The sequence below is a fragment of the Schistocerca gregaria genome, chromosome 8, assembly GCF_023897955.1.
Source record: "Schistocerca gregaria isolate iqSchGreg1 chromosome 8, iqSchGreg1.2, whole genome shotgun sequence".
Lineage (NCBI taxonomy): Eukaryota > Metazoa > Arthropoda > Insecta > Orthoptera > Acrididae > Schistocerca > Schistocerca gregaria.
In genome coordinates this window covers 80,386,268-80,407,869 of record NC_064927.1, presented here as the reverse complement: position 1 = coordinate 80,407,869, position 21,602 = coordinate 80,386,268, and the positions used below count along the sequence as shown (strand labels likewise).

The window sequence follows — 21,602 nt, the reverse complement described above, 5'->3', positions numbered from 1 at the left end:
GTTAAAATATTTTTTTATTGGAGTGAGTGAGTGGTTTCGACTCTATGAAAGAGTCATCTTCAGACTCCAGAGCGGTGGATGGACAATGCTAGACGAGTTCTGTCGACCCTCGACGCTCGTGTAACTGCTCACGACCATCAAGGGTCGACGGAACTCATCTAGCAGTGTCCATCCACTGCTCTGGAGTCTGAAGATGACTCTTTCATAAAGTCGAAACCAGTCACTCACTCCAATTAAAAAATATTTTAACAAGATTGTGACCAAGACTGTTTTAACTTTTAATTTTAATAAATATAGTATGGTAGGAAAAAAAGAAGAAATGAAGGATGGAAGTTGTAATGGAGAAATTATTAAAGAAGAAGATGCATTCAAGTACCTAGGAAGTAAATTAAACAAGAAAGGAAACATCAAGGATGAAATTTTGGACAGAATACAAAATTGTTCAAAATTTTATCATCATCTGTCAGACATAATTAGAAACTGGAAAATACCTGCCAAAGCAAAGAGCATAATATACAAGTCATATTATCTGCCAGTTTTGACCCACAGATAAAATTGTTGAACTGGAACGAAGAAAGACCTGAGAAGAATACAAGCAAAAGAGATGCATTTTCTATGAGGGATTCCAGTAGAATAAGAAGGGATAGGATAAGATACAAAACACCCTGTAGGTCAAGCCCATCGAAGACACTATGGAGAGGAACGAGCTTAAAATGGTTTGGCCATATTAAAAGAATGGAGCCAGAAAGACCTACAAGAAGAGCCCTAGAATTGGCAGAATCTGGACGAAGACCAATTGGAAGACCACGGATAAGATGGACAGACCAGGTGAAGGATGATGTGGACAGAAGAGGACTGGAATGGGAGGCAATGCTGAATGGTAGACTATGGGAGGAAACAGAAGCTTGGAATAGGCTCTGTGAACAACCTGCATAAGCAGAAATGTTTCAGGAAGAAGAAGAATGCATATCTTGTTTGGTATAATTCAACATATTCTAAAGCAGGTGAACATAGCTTTCAGTGAAGCCTTCGAGGTTGCTCAAAGAGAAATAGCTGGGAATGAACAAATAAAGACAGTGTAGCCAGAGAGAAGCCATCCTCCGTATGGGCACGAATCACAACTGCAACATCTGAAGTCGAGGAGGCCTTTTCTCAGAACATCAAAGGTACTTAGAACTGCTGCTGGAAAAGCTAGGGTGTAACTGAGGAGGGCTTTGACCTACCTTCCCCTGGCTATAAGAGTGTTTCAGCAACTTTACCTCCCAACTACGGTGAGAAAAGTCTCCGAGTACACTGAGATGTGGAGGTGGCAGATCAAAGGTTTACGTGAACACAAAACAAAGGAAAGGAGACAAAAGGGAAGGACGGGTGGGAAATCGTGATGACTAGCTCCACTGGGCGCTGTTGTAGTGCAATGGTAAAAGCTGAAAATTTGTGCTACACCAAGACTGGAACCGGATATAGGGCTTCTAATGAGCAGTCCCTTAACACTTCAGCTACCAAACATGTCGGCCAAAGGTCATGTGTGCAGACTGACTTTGCATATTTTCACTCCTTGCTGCCTTACAGAATTACCTTCTGGAGCAGTGCACCTAAAGTAAATACAGTGTTTATTCTGCAGTATAATTATTGTATGTTTAGGAAATAACCACAAGTCTAGAAGAAGTATCTCTAAGGATCTAAGAATTTTCACATTCACTTCAAATTTACTTTCTCCTCAACAGAATTTGGAGGCTTGCCCACTCCAAACGCAGGTATGCAGCAATCTCTGGTAGAATTTGTGACAAGAGTACAACACTGGCATGGGTACGAGTGTTTTGCAGCACATCATTCGGCACATTTTGTCGAACATGAGACTCCACAACAGACAGTTCCTTTTATATTTCCACGTCGACCCCGAGACGACGGCAATTGTTAATGCAGTGGGCATTGGATCACTGAGATTGGATTGTGAATTTATGAACATATGATAGCTGGTTGGATGAAGTAGGTTTCTTTGTTAACCCAGGTCAACTGATTTGACACGATATACAATCACCAAGTGAGCAGCTGCCCTGCCTCACAGACACAGGCCGGCAGTGGCAGTATTATGTTATGAGGGACATTCATCTGAGCTTCTGTGGGACTTGCGGCAGCAATCAAAGGCACCGTTACACCTGTGGACTGTGTGAACATTGTGTGCACCACACACATCACTGCACACTCAATACCTTCTGCGAAGGTGACGGTATCGTGTGGCAGGGTAACTGTCTGTGTCGTAAGGCCAGTATCGTGCTACAGCGGTTTGATGAGCACAATACTGAATTCGTATTGATGTTATTTTCATCAAATTCATCTGATCTGATCCCTATGGAACACATCTGTGTTGCTATATGTGATCTATTTAACACACCTGTAATGTGAAATATAAACTTAAGTTTTTATATAATTATTTTGCCACCTTTCTGACATGTGGAACAGCAGATAAATTCATGGCACAACATGCAACTGATCTAACACAGCATTTCACAGCTTTGTATTATATAGTGTGTCACAACATCCGACAATGCCTAAAAATAACCATATGTCTGAATTGCTAATGCAATACATAATGTTTTAAGAGCCAAAAGCAAAATGATTTCATTTAAAATTTTCATGCGTATTGTTGACCCACTCTCAAAAAATACTAGATTTTTTGAGAAAATGTGTTCGACAGTGCCATCTATAAAAATTTATCTTTTACTTCATGCCGAACTGACTTTGTGATCTGCTTATCAACCTGTTGATTTCATTAAAATCTGCTCTCCATCTAGATACAAAAGAAATTTTGTTTACTAAGTGACCAGTGACAACTATGGATGGGCCAGGAATGTTTCTGCTATTAATATGAAATGATATGAACATAATTCCTGTAGGTCAAAATCAGGAGTAGGCCATGGAATGGGATGGGATGCCATTTTTATACAATTCGGGAAAGAGTAACTAGGTTACACAGTGTTTCTCAGTGAAACCAGCAAACAGTATATACAGCTGTGAAAGGTTTTATACAAAGGTAGATTAATTTTACGTATTACAATGATTTGTAACTAAAGAATTATAAATAGCAACACTTATAGTTTCCTGTGATTTATGTCTGTGATTCTAAATACTGACCTTTCCTTCAATTCAGCACATGTACATGTTAACCTTTTGTTTTTCCTACCTCCTGTCTGTCTAATTAAGAAGGAAATTTTAAAACTAAATCAATTTTACTAAAAGTTTGAGTCATTCTTATTCTGTTACAATGGTTCCTTTGCTTCCTCACTTTCTATAACACACTAGTATAATTGACAAAACAAAATTCCAAAACATAATTTCTTCTTCTATCATGTCAATGAAAATGTTCCAAGACTGACGACCAATATGTCGAACCAGTTTATTTTTCTTGGATGACCTGCAACTATTTTCCATGTACAGCAATGGAAAAAAAAGTGGTTATCAGTACTAAACGATCACATGATGGCTCTTTGCAGTACTAGCACTTCAGAAGGAGGATGGCTTTTAAAGGACTATGTTACACTCCCATCCCCTTTTCAAAGTTGTTACAGACATCAGGGATCTTGAAAGAGACTGCTGCCTGTACTACGGTACAGTTGGAAATGTTGTCATGCAACAGACAACACTGGCTTTCTCTTTATTCAGTTGGTTACTCATTACCAGCTTCAGAGAAGGATAGGGAGGGAGGGAGGGAGGGAGGGAGGGAGGGAGGGAGGGAGAGAGAGATAGAGAGAGAGAGAGAGAGAGAGAGAGAGAGAGAGAGAGACTTTTGTCTATCAGAGTTAACATTTTACTGCCTAAACTGGTGTATTGCAATACTTAGGTAAGTTTGTAGACTTCCACAGCCAATGCCAGTTTGAGTAAACTAATTTTAGGTATTAGGCCGCCTCATTATGAAACACTAAAACTACTAAAATGCTGACAATTCAACCAAGTTTGCAGCTGTCCTCTTCAGGGTGACTAACTTGCTCTGGAGAGGATTGCTGCAAAGTCAGTCAAAACATGGGCATTTAAGTTATTTTAGTGTTTCATAATGACACGGCCTAATAAGCAAAATTATTCTTTTCTGATTAATCCTCGATGTGGAACACATTGTATTATATTTGTGTTACATACTCTACAGCACAATAACACTATTAAGGAGCATAAATAAGCAGAGTTTTTGCATCTGCTTTCAAGTCTAAAGGATACAAATCGAATGAAGATGTTTGCTCTTAGATTAGATTAGGTGCACTTTTTATTTCATAGATCCATATTGAGGAGATGCTCAAGAATTTAGAACATGTCATAAAACAAAAATGCACGATACATGTTTACAATGAAAAGCAGATATGCTAATGTATCTTTCACAGATCCCAAGCAAAATGGTCCTTATGGATACAAAGTTAGTCAAATAATACACTCAGATGCACATGATAATTGGTTCAAATGGCTCTAGGCACTATGCGACTTAACTTCTGAGGTCATCAGTCGCCTAGAACTTAGAACTAATTAAACCTAACTAACCTAAGGACATCACACACATCCATGCCCGAGGCAGGATTCGAACCTGCGACCGTAGTGGTCCCTCGGCTCCAGACTGTAGCGCCTAGAACCGCAGGGCGACTCCGGCCGGCTGCACATGATAATTCTTAGGTAGTAACACAGCATAGATAAAACTTAGTTTACAAGATATACAAATGACAGATTTTATGTAAAACTCACATAGTTTGATATTACTAATAATATATATGCTCAGTTGGTTCTACTGAGAAATTTGTCAATGGAGTAGGAGTTGGCCACCAATAAATCCTTTATGCTCCTCTTAAACTGAACTTTATTAGTTTTCGTGGCTGCTGGCAAGTTATTGGAAATGTGTTCCTGAGTAAGGGATACTTTTCTGACCCAAAGTGACTGACTTTAAATACACTCCTGGAAATTGAAATAAGAACACCGTGAATTCATTGTCCCAGGAAGGGGAAACTTTATTTCTGGGGTCAGATACATCACATGATCACACTGACAGAACCACAGGCACATAGACACAGGCAACAGAGCATGCACAATGTCGGCACTAGTACAGTGTATATCCACCTTTCGCAGCAATGCAGGCTGCTATTCTCCCATGGAGACGATCGTAGAGATGCTGGATGTAGTCCTGTGGAACGGCTTACCATGCCATTTCCACCTGGCGCCTCAGTTGGACCAGCGTTCGTGCTGGACGTGCAGACCGCGTGAGACGACGCTTCATCCAGTCCCAAACATGCTCAATGGGGGACAGATCCGGAGATCTTGCTGGCCAGGGTAGTTGACTTACACCTTCTAGAGCACGTTGGGTGGCACGGGATACATGCGGACGTGCATTGTCCTGTTGGAACAGCAAGTTCCCTTGCCGGTCTAGGAATGGTAGAACGATGGGTTCGATGACGGTTTGGATGTACCGTGCACTATTCAGTGTCCCCTCGACGATCACCAGAGATGTACGGCCAGTGTAGGAGATCGCTCCCCACACCATGATGCCGGGTGTTGGCCCTGTGTGCCTCGGTCGTATGCAGTCCTGATTGTGGCGCTCACCTGCACGGCGCCAAACACGCATACGACCATCATTGGCACCAAGGCAGAAGCGACTCTCATCGCTGAAGACGACACGTCTCCATTCGTCCCTCTATTCACGCCTGTCGCGACACCACTGGAGGCGGGCGTGAGCGGAAGACGGCCTAACGGTGTGCGGGACCGTAGCCCAGCTTCATGGAGACGGTTGTGAATGGTCCTCGCCGATACCCCAGGAGCAACAGTGTCCCTAATTTGCTGGGAAGTGGCGGTGCGGTCCCCTACGGAACTGCGTAGGATCCTACGACCTTGGCGTGCATCCGTGCGTCGCTGCGGTCCGGTCCCAGGTCGACGGGCACCTGCACCTTTCGCCGACCACTGGCGACAACATCGATGTACTGTGGACACCTCACGCCCCACGTGTTGAGCAATTCGGCGGTATGTCCACCCGGCCTCCCACATGCCCACTATACGCCCTCGCTCAAAGTCCGTCAATTGCACATACGGTTCACGTCCACGTTGTCGCGGCATGCTACCAGTGTTAAAGACTGCGATGGAGCTCCGTATGCCACGGCAAACTGGCTGACACTGACGGCGGCGGTGCACAAATGTTGCACAGCTAGCGCCATTCGACGGCCAACATCGCGGTTCCTGGTGAGTCCGCTGTGCCGTGCGTGTGATCATTGCTTGTACAGCCCTCTCGCAGTGTCCGGAGCAAGTATGGTGGGTCTGACACACCGGTGTCAATGTGTTCTTTTTTCCATTTCCAGGAGTGTATTTGTGTAGTACTGATTTCATGAACTGAGATGTCAGTTTGAAAAAAGTAGATATATTATTTATGACAAATTTCATCCCGGAATAAATATACTGAGAAGCAGCAGTTAGTATTCTCAATCCTAAAGCAGGCTTAGACAAAACATTCTTGAGTACAACAATAACTCATCCACATGTTTTAGGCCGTGAAAACTTTACCTTGGCTTCATGAGTTTCCAAAAAATTCCATTATGAGCCTCCATGAAGAGGAGGTTTGGACACGTTTTGTAGGCATATACAGCCAAAAGGAGGGACTCAAAAAGATGTCAACAAATGCACCCTCCCCTCCCCCCTCACCGTGTATGAGAAAAAGAGTTACATGTATGCCATAAAGAACACATACAAGGGGGTGAATTCAGAATACCTTAAGAAATGTTTGAATTTGGGGCACCACATGATGGAATAACACCCCATGCAAATACATCCACAGAAAATTCTCTTATATTCAGTTGGAAACTATGAGAAGACATACACCACTATTTTACCTTGTGTTGCCACCCAATTTTATTTAAATACAATTCTGAAATGACTCCAACCACAGCACAAGTGATGAACACCCTCTGTCATCCACTTTGCAATGGTTTGTAGAATATCATTTAGATGCAGGATTACAGTGAAACACCTGTTTCAAATTATCGTGCAGTCCAGACTTACAAAACCCAAAATTGAGGAAACCTGCTGAATTGAGGGAAACGTTAAAATTTTTCAAAATATGAGCAAAAACACAGGTAGTTGCCATTTATGATTAAAAATTACAGTCCACTCCAATACTTTGCACAAAGTCTGTTTAAGTGAAGGAAACTAACTGTACAATACAATCTTTACACAATAATTCGCAATAAGGAATTTCATGTTCTTAAAAAAATCACAAATGTGTAACAGGAAGTAAAAAGCCTTCAAAAAATTGAAACTGGAATCTGGGTACAAGGTAATCGAGCTATTTTCCATCATGCTATGACCACAAATAGTATGTTCAAAACACAAGTTTTCAGAATTCTTCGTGCTCACCCAGAAAATGGCAAAAATTATGAACACGATGGATTAAACTGAAAACATCACAGCAACTAGGTAGTTAAACCATAAGCATAAATGCGGACATCTGCTTAATGAAAACTTTGTCACCACTTTTGTTATTGTTTAATGCACTTCATATGCTCACCATTGTTAAAGTGTTATTTTAGGCTTGATGTGAGAAACAGACTCTTGTAAAAATGAATTTATTTCCCCTATCGAAGTCACAGGCTTATTAGAAGTCAGCTCAGTGTATTTCCGTGCACTGTGTAAAATGAAATTTGAAAGAAAGCTCAGTTGCTATAGCTTTGCTTCATGACCTCTATCACTGCTGCCAACCTGTACGAACTACAGCGTGTGGTGCAAAGCACATACATGAGTAGTGTATGCAGTTGTAGCAACTGTATCGTGTCAGATTTCAAGCTGAAAGACTTTAAAATGTACTATTGCAAAACCCTTGTTCTATTTCTGTGTGACATCTCTGCCATAGCACATCTGCACGAAAAATATATTTTCAGCACTTCACAAAATCCTTTCACGCCTACCTGCACTCCTGTCGTTGAGGGACCACTCGCCCTTTCTACACATACAGTAGGCAAGTTCATGTTACATGTTTTAGCGTGGTGTGGTGGCTGCCCTGGCTATTGGGTGATTTAGCAATTCGCCAGCCAATAAGAGATCATTAGCCAGAAATGAGTGATATTTCCTCAATTATGACTGAGCATAATCTTCAAGACCCAGTGTTGAATTTAAAAGGTTGACAATTGATACTGTTGCTGAATACAGTACATTGGAAATACATGCAAAAAGACGAGACTACATTATAAGTGGCACAAGAAAAGTTGGTGGCTGAGCCCCTTTGTCACATATTGGCTCGGTCCGGGACACTTCACGTCGATTATCTTGTTTTTTCCATAACCGCTGAAACCTAGCAGTGCTTATATCATAATTGCACGGTTAAGCTAAATGTTAAAAGTCATGTTGACAACACAGATCGTGGATTACGTAAGCATTTCCTCTCTCACATCTGCCCTCTCCACAACGACCTAAAATATTCCCTTAATTCTACCACCGCCTGTGGTGCGAACCATCTGTCTTTTGTGGCACTCATAACTCATTCAGTCACATCAAATGTCAATAGGAAGAAAACGGTATGAAAATGAGTGAGAGTTCGAGTAGGAACTTATAACTGAGGTAAACCTTATAAAATTGGAGAATTTTTAGTACTGATCTTATAGGTTTTTCAAAGAGGCTACAAATTTATGATGTAGAATTGTGAAAAATGTAAAATCAAACTTTCACTGTATTTTCTATTTGCAGAGACCTGTTCTTCTTAGATGATGATCACAGAAAGGAACTGGATATATCAACAGCTTTGTCTATGTCAAATTGGTACAGCCATGTTTTGTAACCAGTTGCATTAAATACTTATTCTGAACAGGTGCAGTTAAACCTAACAAGCATCCACTGATGTAATTCCAAAGACAGAGCATTCTATTCCAAGGCTACATGGTGAAATATCAACAGATTGTAAATTATACTTATAAAAACGCTCTCACATAACATCTTTATAATAACTGCTGATCCACTCTCACGAGTATATAACAGGAAGTACTGATAGATGCAGCAGATGCAACCATTCTTCAAACCACAATGCATTTTCTTCTGTACTGGAAGTTTATAAGCGAAATGAGCTGTCTGTGGTGTGTACGTTGTTCAACAATCCAGAAATGTTTCAAACCTAGTTGCCTGTGCAATGCTGTTTCTGTTTTTCTCTGTAATGTTTTATCTAGCTATGCAAGAGAACTAACAATGGTAGGAGGAAACAGTTCATCACAAACCACTAAAAAAAAAAGAAAGAAAGAAAACAAACACACGTTTACCATTATTTAAAACCCCTATAAATTAAATAAAAGTCATGGAATAGTTTCAAAGGGTATCTGGAGCGACATATAAAAGAAGACTATATAATTCTATTGCAATTTCTGAAGAACCTCACTGTTGTTGTGGCATTCAGTCTCAAGACCAATTAGATGAAAGTCTCCATGCTACTCTATCCTGTGCAAGCCTCTTCATCTCCGCACACCTACAGTAACCAACATCCTTTTGAATCTGCTAACTGTATTGATGCCTCAGTCCCACATTTCCCTCCATTACCAAACTGACTATACATTTATGCCTCTTTTAGTCAAGAAGTCCCACTAGTTTCTTTCCTCCCAAAATCAAATCACTACATCCACATTAGTTAGTGATTTTGTCAACTTAGCAAATCATAGCAGACTGACAAAGATATGCAGAAGCCGTTGAAGTCATTAACGTTTGGAACAACAGTCACAGAATGAAACACAAAAGCATTGAAAGAAATGGGTATTAACAATGAATAGGTAGGAAAATCCTAGTTCGTATTTCTTCTGTTAACCAAAGACATCTATATTTCTTGAAGATGTCGAATATAGACATCAACAGTCTGCGGTTGCAAAGTAAGGAGACATTCTGGTGGTCTGTTTTAGTTCAGTTTTAGGTTGTTCATTTGATAAAATTACTTAAATAAAAGTAACAGTATTTTTATGAACTACATCATGATGAGCACTGAAAGACCTGAGTAGAAACAAGGCCCCCGGAGTAGACAACATTCCATTGGAACTACTGCAGGCCTTGGGAGAGCCAGTCCTGACAAAACTCTACCATCTGGTGAGCAAGATGTATGAGACAGGTGAAATACCCTCAGACTTCATGAAGAATATAATAATTCCAATCCCAAAGAAAGCAGGTGTTGACAGATGTGAAAATTACCGAACTATCAGTTTGATAAGTCACAGCTGGAAAATACTAACACGAATTCTTTCCAGACGAATGGAAAAACTAGTAGAAGCTGACCTCGGGGAAGATCAGTTTGGATTCTGTGGAAATGCTGGAACACGTGAGGCAATACTGACCTTACGACATATCTTACAAGCTAGATTATGGAAGGGCAAACCTACGTTTCTAGTGTTTGTAGACTTAGAGAAAGCTTTTGACAATGTTGGCTCGAATACTCTCTTTCAAATTCTGAAGGTGGCAGGGTAAAATATAGGGAGCGAAAGGCTATTTACAGTTTGTACAGAAACCAGATGGCAGTTATAAGAGTCGAGGGACATGAAAGGGAAGCAGTGGTTGGGAAGGGAGGGAGACAGGTTTGTAGTCTCTCCCCGATGTTATTCAATCTGTATATTGAACAAGCAGTAAAAGAAACAAAAGAAAAATTTGGAGTAGGTATTAAAATCCATGGAGAAGAAATAAAACTTTGAGGTTTGCCGATGACCTTGTAATTCTGTCAGAGACAGCAAAGGACTTGGAAGAGCAGTTGAACGGAATGGATAGTGTCTTGAAAGGAGGATATAAGATGTACATCAACAAAAGCAAAACGAGGATAATGGAATGTAGTCGAATTAAGTCGGGTGATGCTGAGGGAATTAGATTAGGAAATGAGACACTTAAAGTAGTAAAGGAATTTTGCTATTTGGGGAGCAAAATAACTGATGATGATCAAAGTGGAGAGGATATAAAATGTAGACTGGCAACGGCAAGGAAAGCGTTTCTGAAGAATAGAAATTTGTTAACATCGAGTATAGATTTAAGTGTCAGGAAGTCTTTTCCGAAAGTATTTGTATGGAGTGTAGCCATGTATGGAAGTGAAACATGGACGATAAATAGCTTGGACAAGAAGAGAACAGAAGCTTTCGAAATGTGGTGCTACAGAAGAATGCTGAAGATTAGATGGGTAGATCACATAACTAATGGGGAAGTATTGAATAGGATTGGGGAGAAGAGAAGTTTGTGGCACAACTTGACCAGAAGAAGGGATCGGTTGGTAGGACATGCTCTGAGGCATCAACGGATCACCAATTTAGTATTGGAGGGCAGCGTAGAGGGTAAAAATCATAGAGGGAGACCAAGAGATGACTACACTAAGCAGATTCAGAAGGATGTGGGTTGCAGTGGGTTCTAGGAGATGAAGTAGCTTGCACAGTATAGAGTAACATGGAGAGCTGCATCAAACCAGTCTCAGGACTGAAGACCACAACAACAACAACAACAACACATCATCATGTGTATTTAAAAATATATTTCCATAGAAATTACTGAAAAATTAACAGGTACTTTTAGAAGTTGTCAACTTTAGTTTGGCTATATCTGCAAGAGAACATGATAGAACTTATACTTTCAGTAACTAACATTTTTACTGCCGACTTGACACAAAAACACTACTGTACCAAGAGTTTCAAAGAACAGTGGTAACATACATGAAACAATGACAAAGTCTCCTTTGTTTTGTCAGATAAACTGTAGAAGTAAGATAATGTGTCACATATGAAACAGTGAAGTAAAACACAACTTACCACTTTTTGTACCCATTACAATTTTGTGCAGAATGTAGCCTTGGCAGTTTGTTACACTGTTAACAGCTACTTTCAAACCGTTTTGCAGTTTCATGTAGCCGCTATCACTTTCCTGGCCACCAGCTTCATGATAAAAGTTCGACTTGTTTAAAATTATCTTGGATTCTATTCCTGGCTGTGTTCTTTCTACACACTTCCCATCTACTACAATTGCTTGCACACTGCACTTCAAATAAGGGAACATATACACACCATTTTCTTTAGAATACATATATTTATATTGATCTTCTGTAGCATATATTCCATTCTCCCTTAACTGAAGTATGGTGTCATAATTCAATTCATTTTCTGTTGCAACAATGAAACCTTTTTTAGTCCTTAACTTAGCATTGTCAAGTTGCACATGAAAACCTTCCATATCTACACTGATTCCTTCTGCATCTGCTAATTCTCTGATATGTTTCTCATCTAGACCATATGTGTCATACAATTTAAAGACAACACTGCCTGGTAAAACAGGCTTTTTTCTTATCCCAGCTTCTCCCTCTAAATCTTTCATCAGGTTTTCTGCAGCAGTTTGGAGCTCTTGGTACCCTAACACCAGCCCTGGCATTTCAGTAATGTCCAAAGAACTCAAGTGTGGCTTAGCATTAACAATCTTTTTCCATTCCACTGCAGCATTGTTTTCCAAATCAACAAGAAGCTGTTCTTCATGCCCCATGATTAACTGCACCTGCAGTTAAATATAAGAAAGTAAATGAAAAATTTCATTTACACTGGTAATTATCACAAATAATGATGATTACATTCATTTATATTAGCAATACCTGTTTCAGATTACTTGGGATTTCTGGATAAGCATCAGCAAGTGTCTCTGCAACATAATTACTCAGTTCACTCAATAAGGATTTTCTTGCATGAAAGTATCTTTCACCCACATGTATAGCTTTCCTGATGACACGCCTTAACTTCAGACTGTGGACAACAACATTAATTATTCAATAATACTATTCACTGTAAAAAATGTATGCAACAACAATACCTAAAAGTCACTGCTCATTTTAATTGTAAACCAGTTGCTTAAATCTGCTACATTACAGTCTTTTTATAAAGGTACAGACGTTTATTCCAAGACATCCAGAAAAACCTACATATCAGTTCTGTTTGCATAAGTACAAATTACTCATCTACTGTTCACTATTTTTTTAATCACCTTATATATTTGATTTATACAGTGGCTCACATAAGGTACTATGAAACTGTGTAGACACAGTACTGCAACAGGTCATATGTCACAGGTTGTTTTTCCCAAAATATATTTCAGCAAAAACATTGTGACTACAAAAATGACTGGGAACAAATGTCAGGTATGATGGCCACATGGTCCTGATGAAAGATGGATTTGTCCAAAGAAATATCTAAGAATTAAGACTATTAATGTTATATCCTTAGAAAAGGAGTCAAGAATTCATTAATCAATAAGAGAGGAATATATCAATGATGGGACTAAGCGAGATATGAAGGAAAGGATATAAGATGTGACACATACGAAAGAGGAAATGGTGTCACAACAACAGTAGCTAAAGAACTGATGGACAATATTATGAGAAGGAAAGTTGCTACTCACCATATAGCGGAGATGATGAGTCACAGATAGGCACAACAAAAAGATTTTCACACCAACACCAACAATGGACACACACAAGTGCGCACATACACACTCTCGCAAACGCAACTCACAGACACATCCTGGATTTCCATCGTTTGAATTCCTGAACAAAGCACTTAGGGTGGAAAATGTATGTAACAAAATAATTAAACTTAAGAGGATAACGGAAAGAATAATAGGATGATTCACAATGTTGTTGTTGTTGTTGTGGTCTTCAGTCCTGAGACTGGTTTGATGCAGCTCTCCATGCTACTCTATCCTGTGCAAGCTTCTTCATCTCCCAGTACCTACTGCAACCTACATCCTTCTGAATCTGTTAAGTGTATTCCTCTCTTGGCCTCCCTCTATGATTTTTACCCTCCACGCTTCCCTCCAATACTAAATTGGTGGTCCCTTGATGCCTCAGAACATCTCCTATCAACCGATCCCTTCTTCTAGTCAAGTTGTGCCACAAACTTCTCTTCTCCCCAATCCTATTCAGTACCTCCTCATCAGTTATATGATCTACCCGTCTAATTTTCAGCATTCTTCTGCAGCACCACATTTCAAAAGCTTCTATTCTCTACTTGTCCAAACTAGATTTCGTCCACGTTTCACTTCCGTACATGGCTATGCTCCATACAAATACTTTCAGAAACGACTTCCTGACATTATATCAATACTCGATGTTAACAAATTTCGCTTCTTCAGAAACGCTTTCCTTGCCATTGCCAGTCTACATTTTATATCCTCTCTACTTAGACCATCATCAGTTATTTTGCTCCCCGCAATAGCAAAACTCCTTTACTGCTTTAAGTGTCTCATTTCCTAATCTAATTCTCTCAGCATCACCCGACTTAATTCGACTACATTCCATTATCCTCATTTTGCTTTTCTTGATGTTCATCTTATACCCTCCTTTCATGACACTGTCCATTCCATTCAACTGCTCTTCCAAGCCCTTTGCTGTCTCTGACAGAATTACAATGTCCTCGGCGAACCTCAAAGTTATTATTTCTTCTCCATGGATTTTAATATCTACACCGAATTTTTCTTTTGTTTCCTTCACTGCTTGCTCAATATACAGATTGAATAACATCGGGGATAGGCTACAACCCTGTCTTACTCCCTTCCCAACCACTGCTTTCCTTTCATATCCCTCGGCTCTTATAACTGCCATTTGGTTTCTGTACAAATTTTAAACAGCCTTTCGCTCCCTTGTATTTTACCCCAGACATCTTCAGAATTTGAAAGAGAGTATTCCAGTCAACATTGTCACAAGCTTTCTTTAAGTCTACAAATGCTAGAAACCTAGGTTCGCCTTTCCTTAATCTAGCTTCTAAAATAAGTCGTAGGGTCAGTATTGCCTCACGTGTTCCAGCATTTCTACGGAATCCAAATTGATCTTCCCCGAGGTCAGCTTCTACTAGTTTTTCCATTCATCTGTAGAGAATAAGCGTTAGTATTTTGCATCCTGACTTATTAAACTGATTGTTCGGTAATTTTCACATCTGTCAGCACCTGCTTTCTTTGGGATTGGAATTATTATATTCTTCTCGAAGTCTGAGGATATTTCTCCTGTCTCATACATCTTGCTCACCAGATGGTAGAGTTTTGTCAGGACTGGCTCTCCCAAGGCCATAAGTAGTTCTAATGGAATGTAATCTACTCCTGGGGAATCGTTTCGACTCAGGTCTTTCAGTGCTCTGTTCAACTCTTCACGCAGTATATTATCTCTCATTTCATCTTTATCTGCATCCACTTCCATTTCCATAATATTGTCCCCAAGTACATTGCCCTTGTATAGGCCCTCTATATACTCCCTCCACCTTTCTGCTTTCCCTTTTTTGCTTAGAACTGGGTTTCCATCTGAGCTCTTGATGTTCATACAAGTGGTTCTCTGTTCTCCAAAGGTCTTTTAATTTTCCTGTAGGCAGTATCTATCTTACCACTAGTGAGATAACCCTCTACATCCTTACATTTGTCCTGTAGGCATCCCTGCTTAGCCATTTTGCACTTCCTGTCGATCTCATTTTTGAAACATTTGTATTCCTTTTTGCCTGCTTCATTTACTGCATTTTTATATTTTCTTCTTTCATCAATTAAATTAAGTATTTCTTCTGTTACCCAAGGGTTTCCACTAGCCCTCATCTTTTTACCTACTAGGTCCTCTGCTGCCTTCACCACTTCACCTCTCAAAGCTACCCATTCTTCTTCTACTGTATTTCTTTCCCTCATTCTTGTCAATTGTTCCCTTATGCTCTCCCTGAAACTCTGTAGAACCTCTGGTTCTTCCAGTTTATCCAGGTCCCATCTCCTTAAATTCTCACCTTTTTGTGGTTTCTTCAGTTTTAATCTACAGTTCATAACCAATAGATTGTGATCAGAGTCCACATCTGCCCCTGGAAATGTCTTACAATTTAAAACCTGGTTCCTAAATCTGTCTTACCATTATGTAATCTATCTGAAACCTGTCAGTATCTCCAGGCTTCTTCCATGTATACAACCTTCTTTTATGATTCTTGAACCAAGTGTTAGCTATGGTTAAGTTGTGCTCTGTGCAAAATTCTATCAGGCGGCTTCCTCTTTCATTTCTTAGCCCCAATGCATATTCACCTGCTACGTTTCCTTCTCTCCCTTTTCCTACTACCGAGTTCCAGTCACCCATGACTATTAAATTTTCGTCTCCCTTCACTATCTGAATAATTTATTTTATTTCATCATACATTTCGTCAATTACCTAGTCATCTGCAGAGCTAGTTGGCATACAAACTTGTACTACTATAGTAGGCGTGGGCTTCGTGTCTATCTTGGCCATAATAATGCGTTCACTATGCTGTTTGTAGTAGCTTAGCTGCACTGCTATTTTTTTATTCATTATTAAACTGGCTCCTGCATTACCCCAATATGATTTTGTATTTATAACCCTGTATTCACCTGACCAGAAGTCTTGTTCGTCCTGCCACCGAACTTCACTAATTCCCACTATATCTAACTTTAACCTATCCATTTCCCTTTTTAAACTTTCTAACCTACCTGCCCGATTAAGGGATCTGACATTCCACGCTCCGATCCGTAGAACGCGTTTTCTTTCTCCTGATAACGACATCCTCATGAGTAGTCCACGCCCAGAGATCCAAATGGGTTACTATTTTACCTCTGGAATATTTTACCCAAGAGGACGCCATCATCATTTAATCATACAGTAAAGCTGCATGTCATCGGGAAAAATTACGGGCGTAGTTTCCCCTTGCTTTCAGCCGTTCACAGTACCAGCACAGCAAGGCTGTTTTGGTTAGTGTTACAAGGCCAGATCAGTCAATCATCCAGACTGTTGCCCCTGCAACTACTGAAAAGGCTGCTGTCCCTCTTCAGGAACCACTCGTTTGTCTGGCCTCTCAACAGATATCCCTCCATTGTGGTTGCACCTACGTTACGGCTATCTGTATTGCTGAGGCACACAAGCCTCCCCACCAATGGCAAGGTCCATGGTTCATTCACAATGAATGGGACAAAATGAAAATATTCCTCTGATTACAGTAATGACCTCAGTTCAGAAATACAAATACAGAGTGAAAGGTTAACTCCGACTGTTGCTATGGACATTCACAGACATTCAATGTGGGCTACATTTGTGACACAGCAGACATCTATCCAGTACTGCTTTTATGACAGCCCAAAGAATGGAGTTAATAGTACTAACTGTTTGGTACCTTACTGCTGTGAGGCCTGCAGAAACAGGGTGACTATGTGGTGTCGCTTTACCAAACTGCGTTAAAAACTGTCTTTTAACAATTGTTATTGATTTCTTTTTTTGTGTTTTCTGCAACACAATACACCTTTTCTATCAGGGATCTCACAGCATTGAATGACAATGGTGACTTTCCATTGTTTCATAGCTGCCAACCTAAACTGTGAGAGTTAACCTTTCAGTCTACATGTGTATTTCTGAAATAAAGTCGTTACTGTAGCCACAGAAATACTTTCCTTTTGTCCCATTAATTTTGAATCACACTGTATTCTTTCTACGACTCAGGATTATGCTCCTCAAACAGGATGCTACTCACTTTATAAAGAAGACACCGAGTCACAGACAAGCACACAAAAAGACTGTTGTACGTATAAGTTTTCTTCATAAATAGAAAACACACACATTCACACAACTCTCACACATATGACCACCATCTCTGGCTGCTGTAGCTATTATTACTCCTTTTTTTAAGTTAGGTCATTATTCCACCAAACTGAAAAATAATTGTAATTGTTCCAGAGACTTGTATGATCATGCAAGGCAATACTCACTCTTATGACTTAGAAGATTAAGGAAAGGTAAACCTAGGTTTATATCATTTGTAGACTGAGAAAAAAAACTTTTCATAGGCACGACAAGTTGCAGACAGGCATGATTAAAAGACACTCACATATAGCTTTCGGCCACAGCCTCTGTCAGTAAACACAAAAACACAAACACAAACACACACAAACACACACACACACACACACACACACACACACACACACACACACACACACACACACAACCGCCAACTCCAGCATCTCGGGCCAAAATGCAATGTCATGTGGGATGCAAGCAGCAATCTGGAAGTGTTGGGGAAGGGGACGAGGAAGGGACAGTAGTGTACTGGTGGGGAGAAAGACAAACACTGTCTGGTGGAAAAAAGGAACAAAAAAGCAGAGGATGAGGAAAGAAAGGATACATTGACAAGAGGGCTGAAAATAAACAGGGTAAGACAAGAATGTGGAAGAGATGATAGGACGGAGGGGATTGAAACTGTTGAGTGAAGGCTGTGGAGACAGCAATTGTTACTGTAGGTTGAAGCCGGGATCATTACAGGAGCGGAGGTAGCTCCCAACTGTGCAATTCACAAAAGCTGGTGGTGGAGGGAAGGTTCCGGTGAATTTCATGTGGGGCCATCAGAGAGGAGGTAGGCAACATCTGGGAAGGTGACACGAGGAGTTGAGGAGGACTACATGAAGGGGATGGGAGAGAAGGTGTTGAGGTTGTCAAGGAACAAAGACAGGGTGTCTTGGCCCTGGGTCCAGATCATGAAGATATGATCAATGAACTTGAACCAGACTAGAGGTTTGGTGTTTTGAGAGGCTGGGAAGGTCTCCTCTAGATGGCCCATAAAAAGATTGGTATAGAAGGGTGCCATGCAGGTGCACATGGCTGTCCCGCAGATTTGTTTATATACCTTTCCTTCAAATGAGAAGTAGTTGTGGGTTAGGATGAAGTTAGTAAGGCGTATGAAGAATGAAGTAATGGGTATGGAGTCTGAAGGACATCGGGAGAGGTAGTGTTCAATGGTGGTAAGATCACGGGTACAAGGGATCGAGGGATGTTGGTGTATGGGGAGGTGGCATCAGCAATGACAAGCAAGGATCCAGAAGGTAAAGGGTTGGGGAAGGTGCAGACTCGATGAAGGAAGTGGTTGGTGTCTCTGATGTGGGAGGCGAGATTACAGGCAACTGATTGGAGGTATTGGTCAAGGAGTGCCAAAATTATTTCAGTGGGGCACAATAACCAGCCTCAACGGGGCATCCAGGATTGCTTGCTTGTGGACATAGGGGAGCATGTAGAAGGTAGGTGTGCAGAATATCATTGGGGTGAGGAGGGAAATGGATTCAGAGGAGATGTTCTGGAAAGGGCCTAAGGCTTGAAGTAGGGATTGGAGTTTGTGTTGCACTTTTGGGATGGGATCACTCTAGGAAACTTTATAGGTGGAGGAGTCAGACAATTGACAGAGGCCCTCTGGCAGGTAGTCACTGCGATTCATGACAACAGTGGTGGAAACTTTGTCTGCAGGTAGGATGATTAGATCAGGACTTGTTTTGAGGTTGTGTATTATTGTTCTTTCTTCTACTAAGAGGTTAGTCTTCTGAGGAAGGGACCTGGGGAAGAAGGGTGATGCTAAGTTGGAGGTGAGGACTTCCTGAAAGATGACTATCAGGTGATTAGGTGGGAAGGGTGGGAAGACTACGGTTGGAAGGTGACACAAACTGGAAGAGGCAGGGTTCGGCACTGTAATTAGGACGGTATTGATTGGACGGATTGGTGGAAAAGAAGTGCTTCCATTGCAGAGATTGCAGAGAAGGGGAGTAAGTCTTTGACAAGTCCATCACGATTACAGGGTGTACATGTAGACAAGGAAAAAAATTTCTTGATTTTTACTGGATTTCCCGGTTAAAAATACACTGTCTCCCGGGTGAAAACACAATTTTCCTGTGTTAAGTGACAGTATATTTTCCATCGGAACTGTAAAACTTATCAATCCTTTGAATGGTTATGGTTTTATACACGGTTCTAGAATTTCCTGGGACTTCGTAAAATGAAACTCAGGAAAAAAAAAACACATCTGGGGAGATCACTGAGATGCAGAATCATGTACGCTGCATATTTTCATATTACAAAAGTATAAATTTGAATTTCACCAAACACCGCATGTTACTTTCCGAAGCATTGAAATCGAGATTGCGGTGTGATTTTGTAAGCCAGTTATAGCTCGTGTCAAGTGATCTCGCCAGCCAATGACAGTGGATATTCAGAGCATAGGACACGTGATGTAGTCAGCCAATAGCAACATCACTGTTAAGTAGCATGAACACACAAACAGGAACAGTTAATGGTTTACATTCAAATACAAAGTGTTGCTACAAGAGAAGCAAAACTTTCACATATGATATTGGTTTATATGGTTAATACGCTAACCTTTCACATATAATGCCGATATTTTTTGCGCATATTAGACTTCTAAGATATATCACACAAATATGACAGTAAAATTTTTAACAAAGACATAAATGTCTGATCTTCTGGCTCGAAATTCTTCTAAATGGCTTGTCATCAAAGAATTGATTTTTAAATGAGAGTCAAACACTCTGTGATTTAAGAAATCAATTGTAGATTCCCACACATTGTTCAATTTGCGTAAAAGGAAGTTTACTTTGAAAGTAATGCTTTTCCAACCACCATTTGCAATATTTCCCTGCAACCTGTTAGAGAGGGCTCATTTCAGCTGTTGCCAGAAAGTGCCAGATAACATGCGTCAATGCGCGTGCACAGCTAGAATGGGGTGGGATGGAGGGAAGGAATGCAGTCACGTATCTGAAATTATTTCCTCCTTTATGTAACTTCACAATCCTGCCAAGATTCTTCAGTTTTTGCCTTTATTTGTATCTTATTTTGTTATTTATAAGTTAATAAATTTAAGAAGTCATGGCTGGAATATAGTGACACAAACTGTTTACCATAAGCATGGAAAAACTGGTAGAAACAGATCTCAAGGAAGATCAGTTTGGGTTTCAGATAAATATAGCAACATTTGGGGCAATATTGCACCTACAAGTCAGAAGATACAGTAAAGAAAGCTAAACCTAATTTTAAAGCATTTGAAGATTTAGAAAAAGCTTTTGGCAATAGTGACTGGAACATACTCTTTGAAGAAATGAAGGTAGCAGGGGAAAAATTCAGGGATCATAAAGTTGTATAAATCATACAAAATCTGGACTGCAGTTATAAGAGTTGAATGACATAAATGGGCGGCAGTGTCAAGAAGGGTGTGAGAGTGGATTGTAATCTGTCCCTGATGTCATTCAGTCTCTCCACTGAGCAAACATCAAAAGAAGTCGGAGAAATATATGAGAAGAGAATAAAAGTTCAGGGACAATAAGTAAAAACTTTCATGAGCCTTCCTGGCAGATTAAAACTGTGTGCCGGATCGAGACTCAAACTCAGGACAGTTGCCTTTCGCGGGCAAGTGCTCTACCATCTGAGCTACTGAAGCACGACTCACACTCGGTCCTCACAGCTTTACTTCTGCCAGTATCTCGTCTCCTACCTTCCAAACTTTACAGAAGCTCTCTGTAAAGCTTCTGTAAAGTTTGGAGATGAGATACTGGCAGAAGTAAAGCTGTGAGGACCGGGCATGAATCGTGCTTCGGTAGCTCAGGTGGTAGAGCACTTGCCCGCGAAAGGCATAGGTCCCGAGTTCGAGTCTCGGTCGGGCACATAGTTTTTATCTGCAAGGAAGTTTCAATCAGCGCACATTCCGCTGCAGAGTGAAAATCTCATTCTAAAAACTTTCATGTTTACCAGTAACTGTAATTCTGTCAGAGATAGCAAAATACTAGGAAGAGCAGTTAAAATAAATGTGTAGTATCTTGAAAAGAACTTATGAGATGAACAT

General features: G+C 40.4%; 1 protein-coding gene across 2 annotated transcripts in view; it reads right to left on the bottom strand.

The window, feature by feature from the left end:
* Positions 1–21,602, bottom strand: part of LOC126284390 (alanine--tRNA ligase, mitochondrial) — a 90,746-nt gene that overhangs the window by 52,566 nt on the left and 16,578 nt on the right. For both annotated transcript variants that reach the window (XM_049983283.1, XM_049983284.1), the window contains exons 7-8: positions 12,575–12,722; positions 11,748–12,480 (exon numbers count right to left, since the gene is read on the bottom strand). In XM_049983283.1, coding sequence (XP_049839240.1) covers positions 11,748–12,480; positions 12,575–12,722 — 881 coding nt within the window. The remainder of the gene's footprint in view (positions 1–11,747; positions 12,481–12,574; positions 12,723–21,602) is intronic.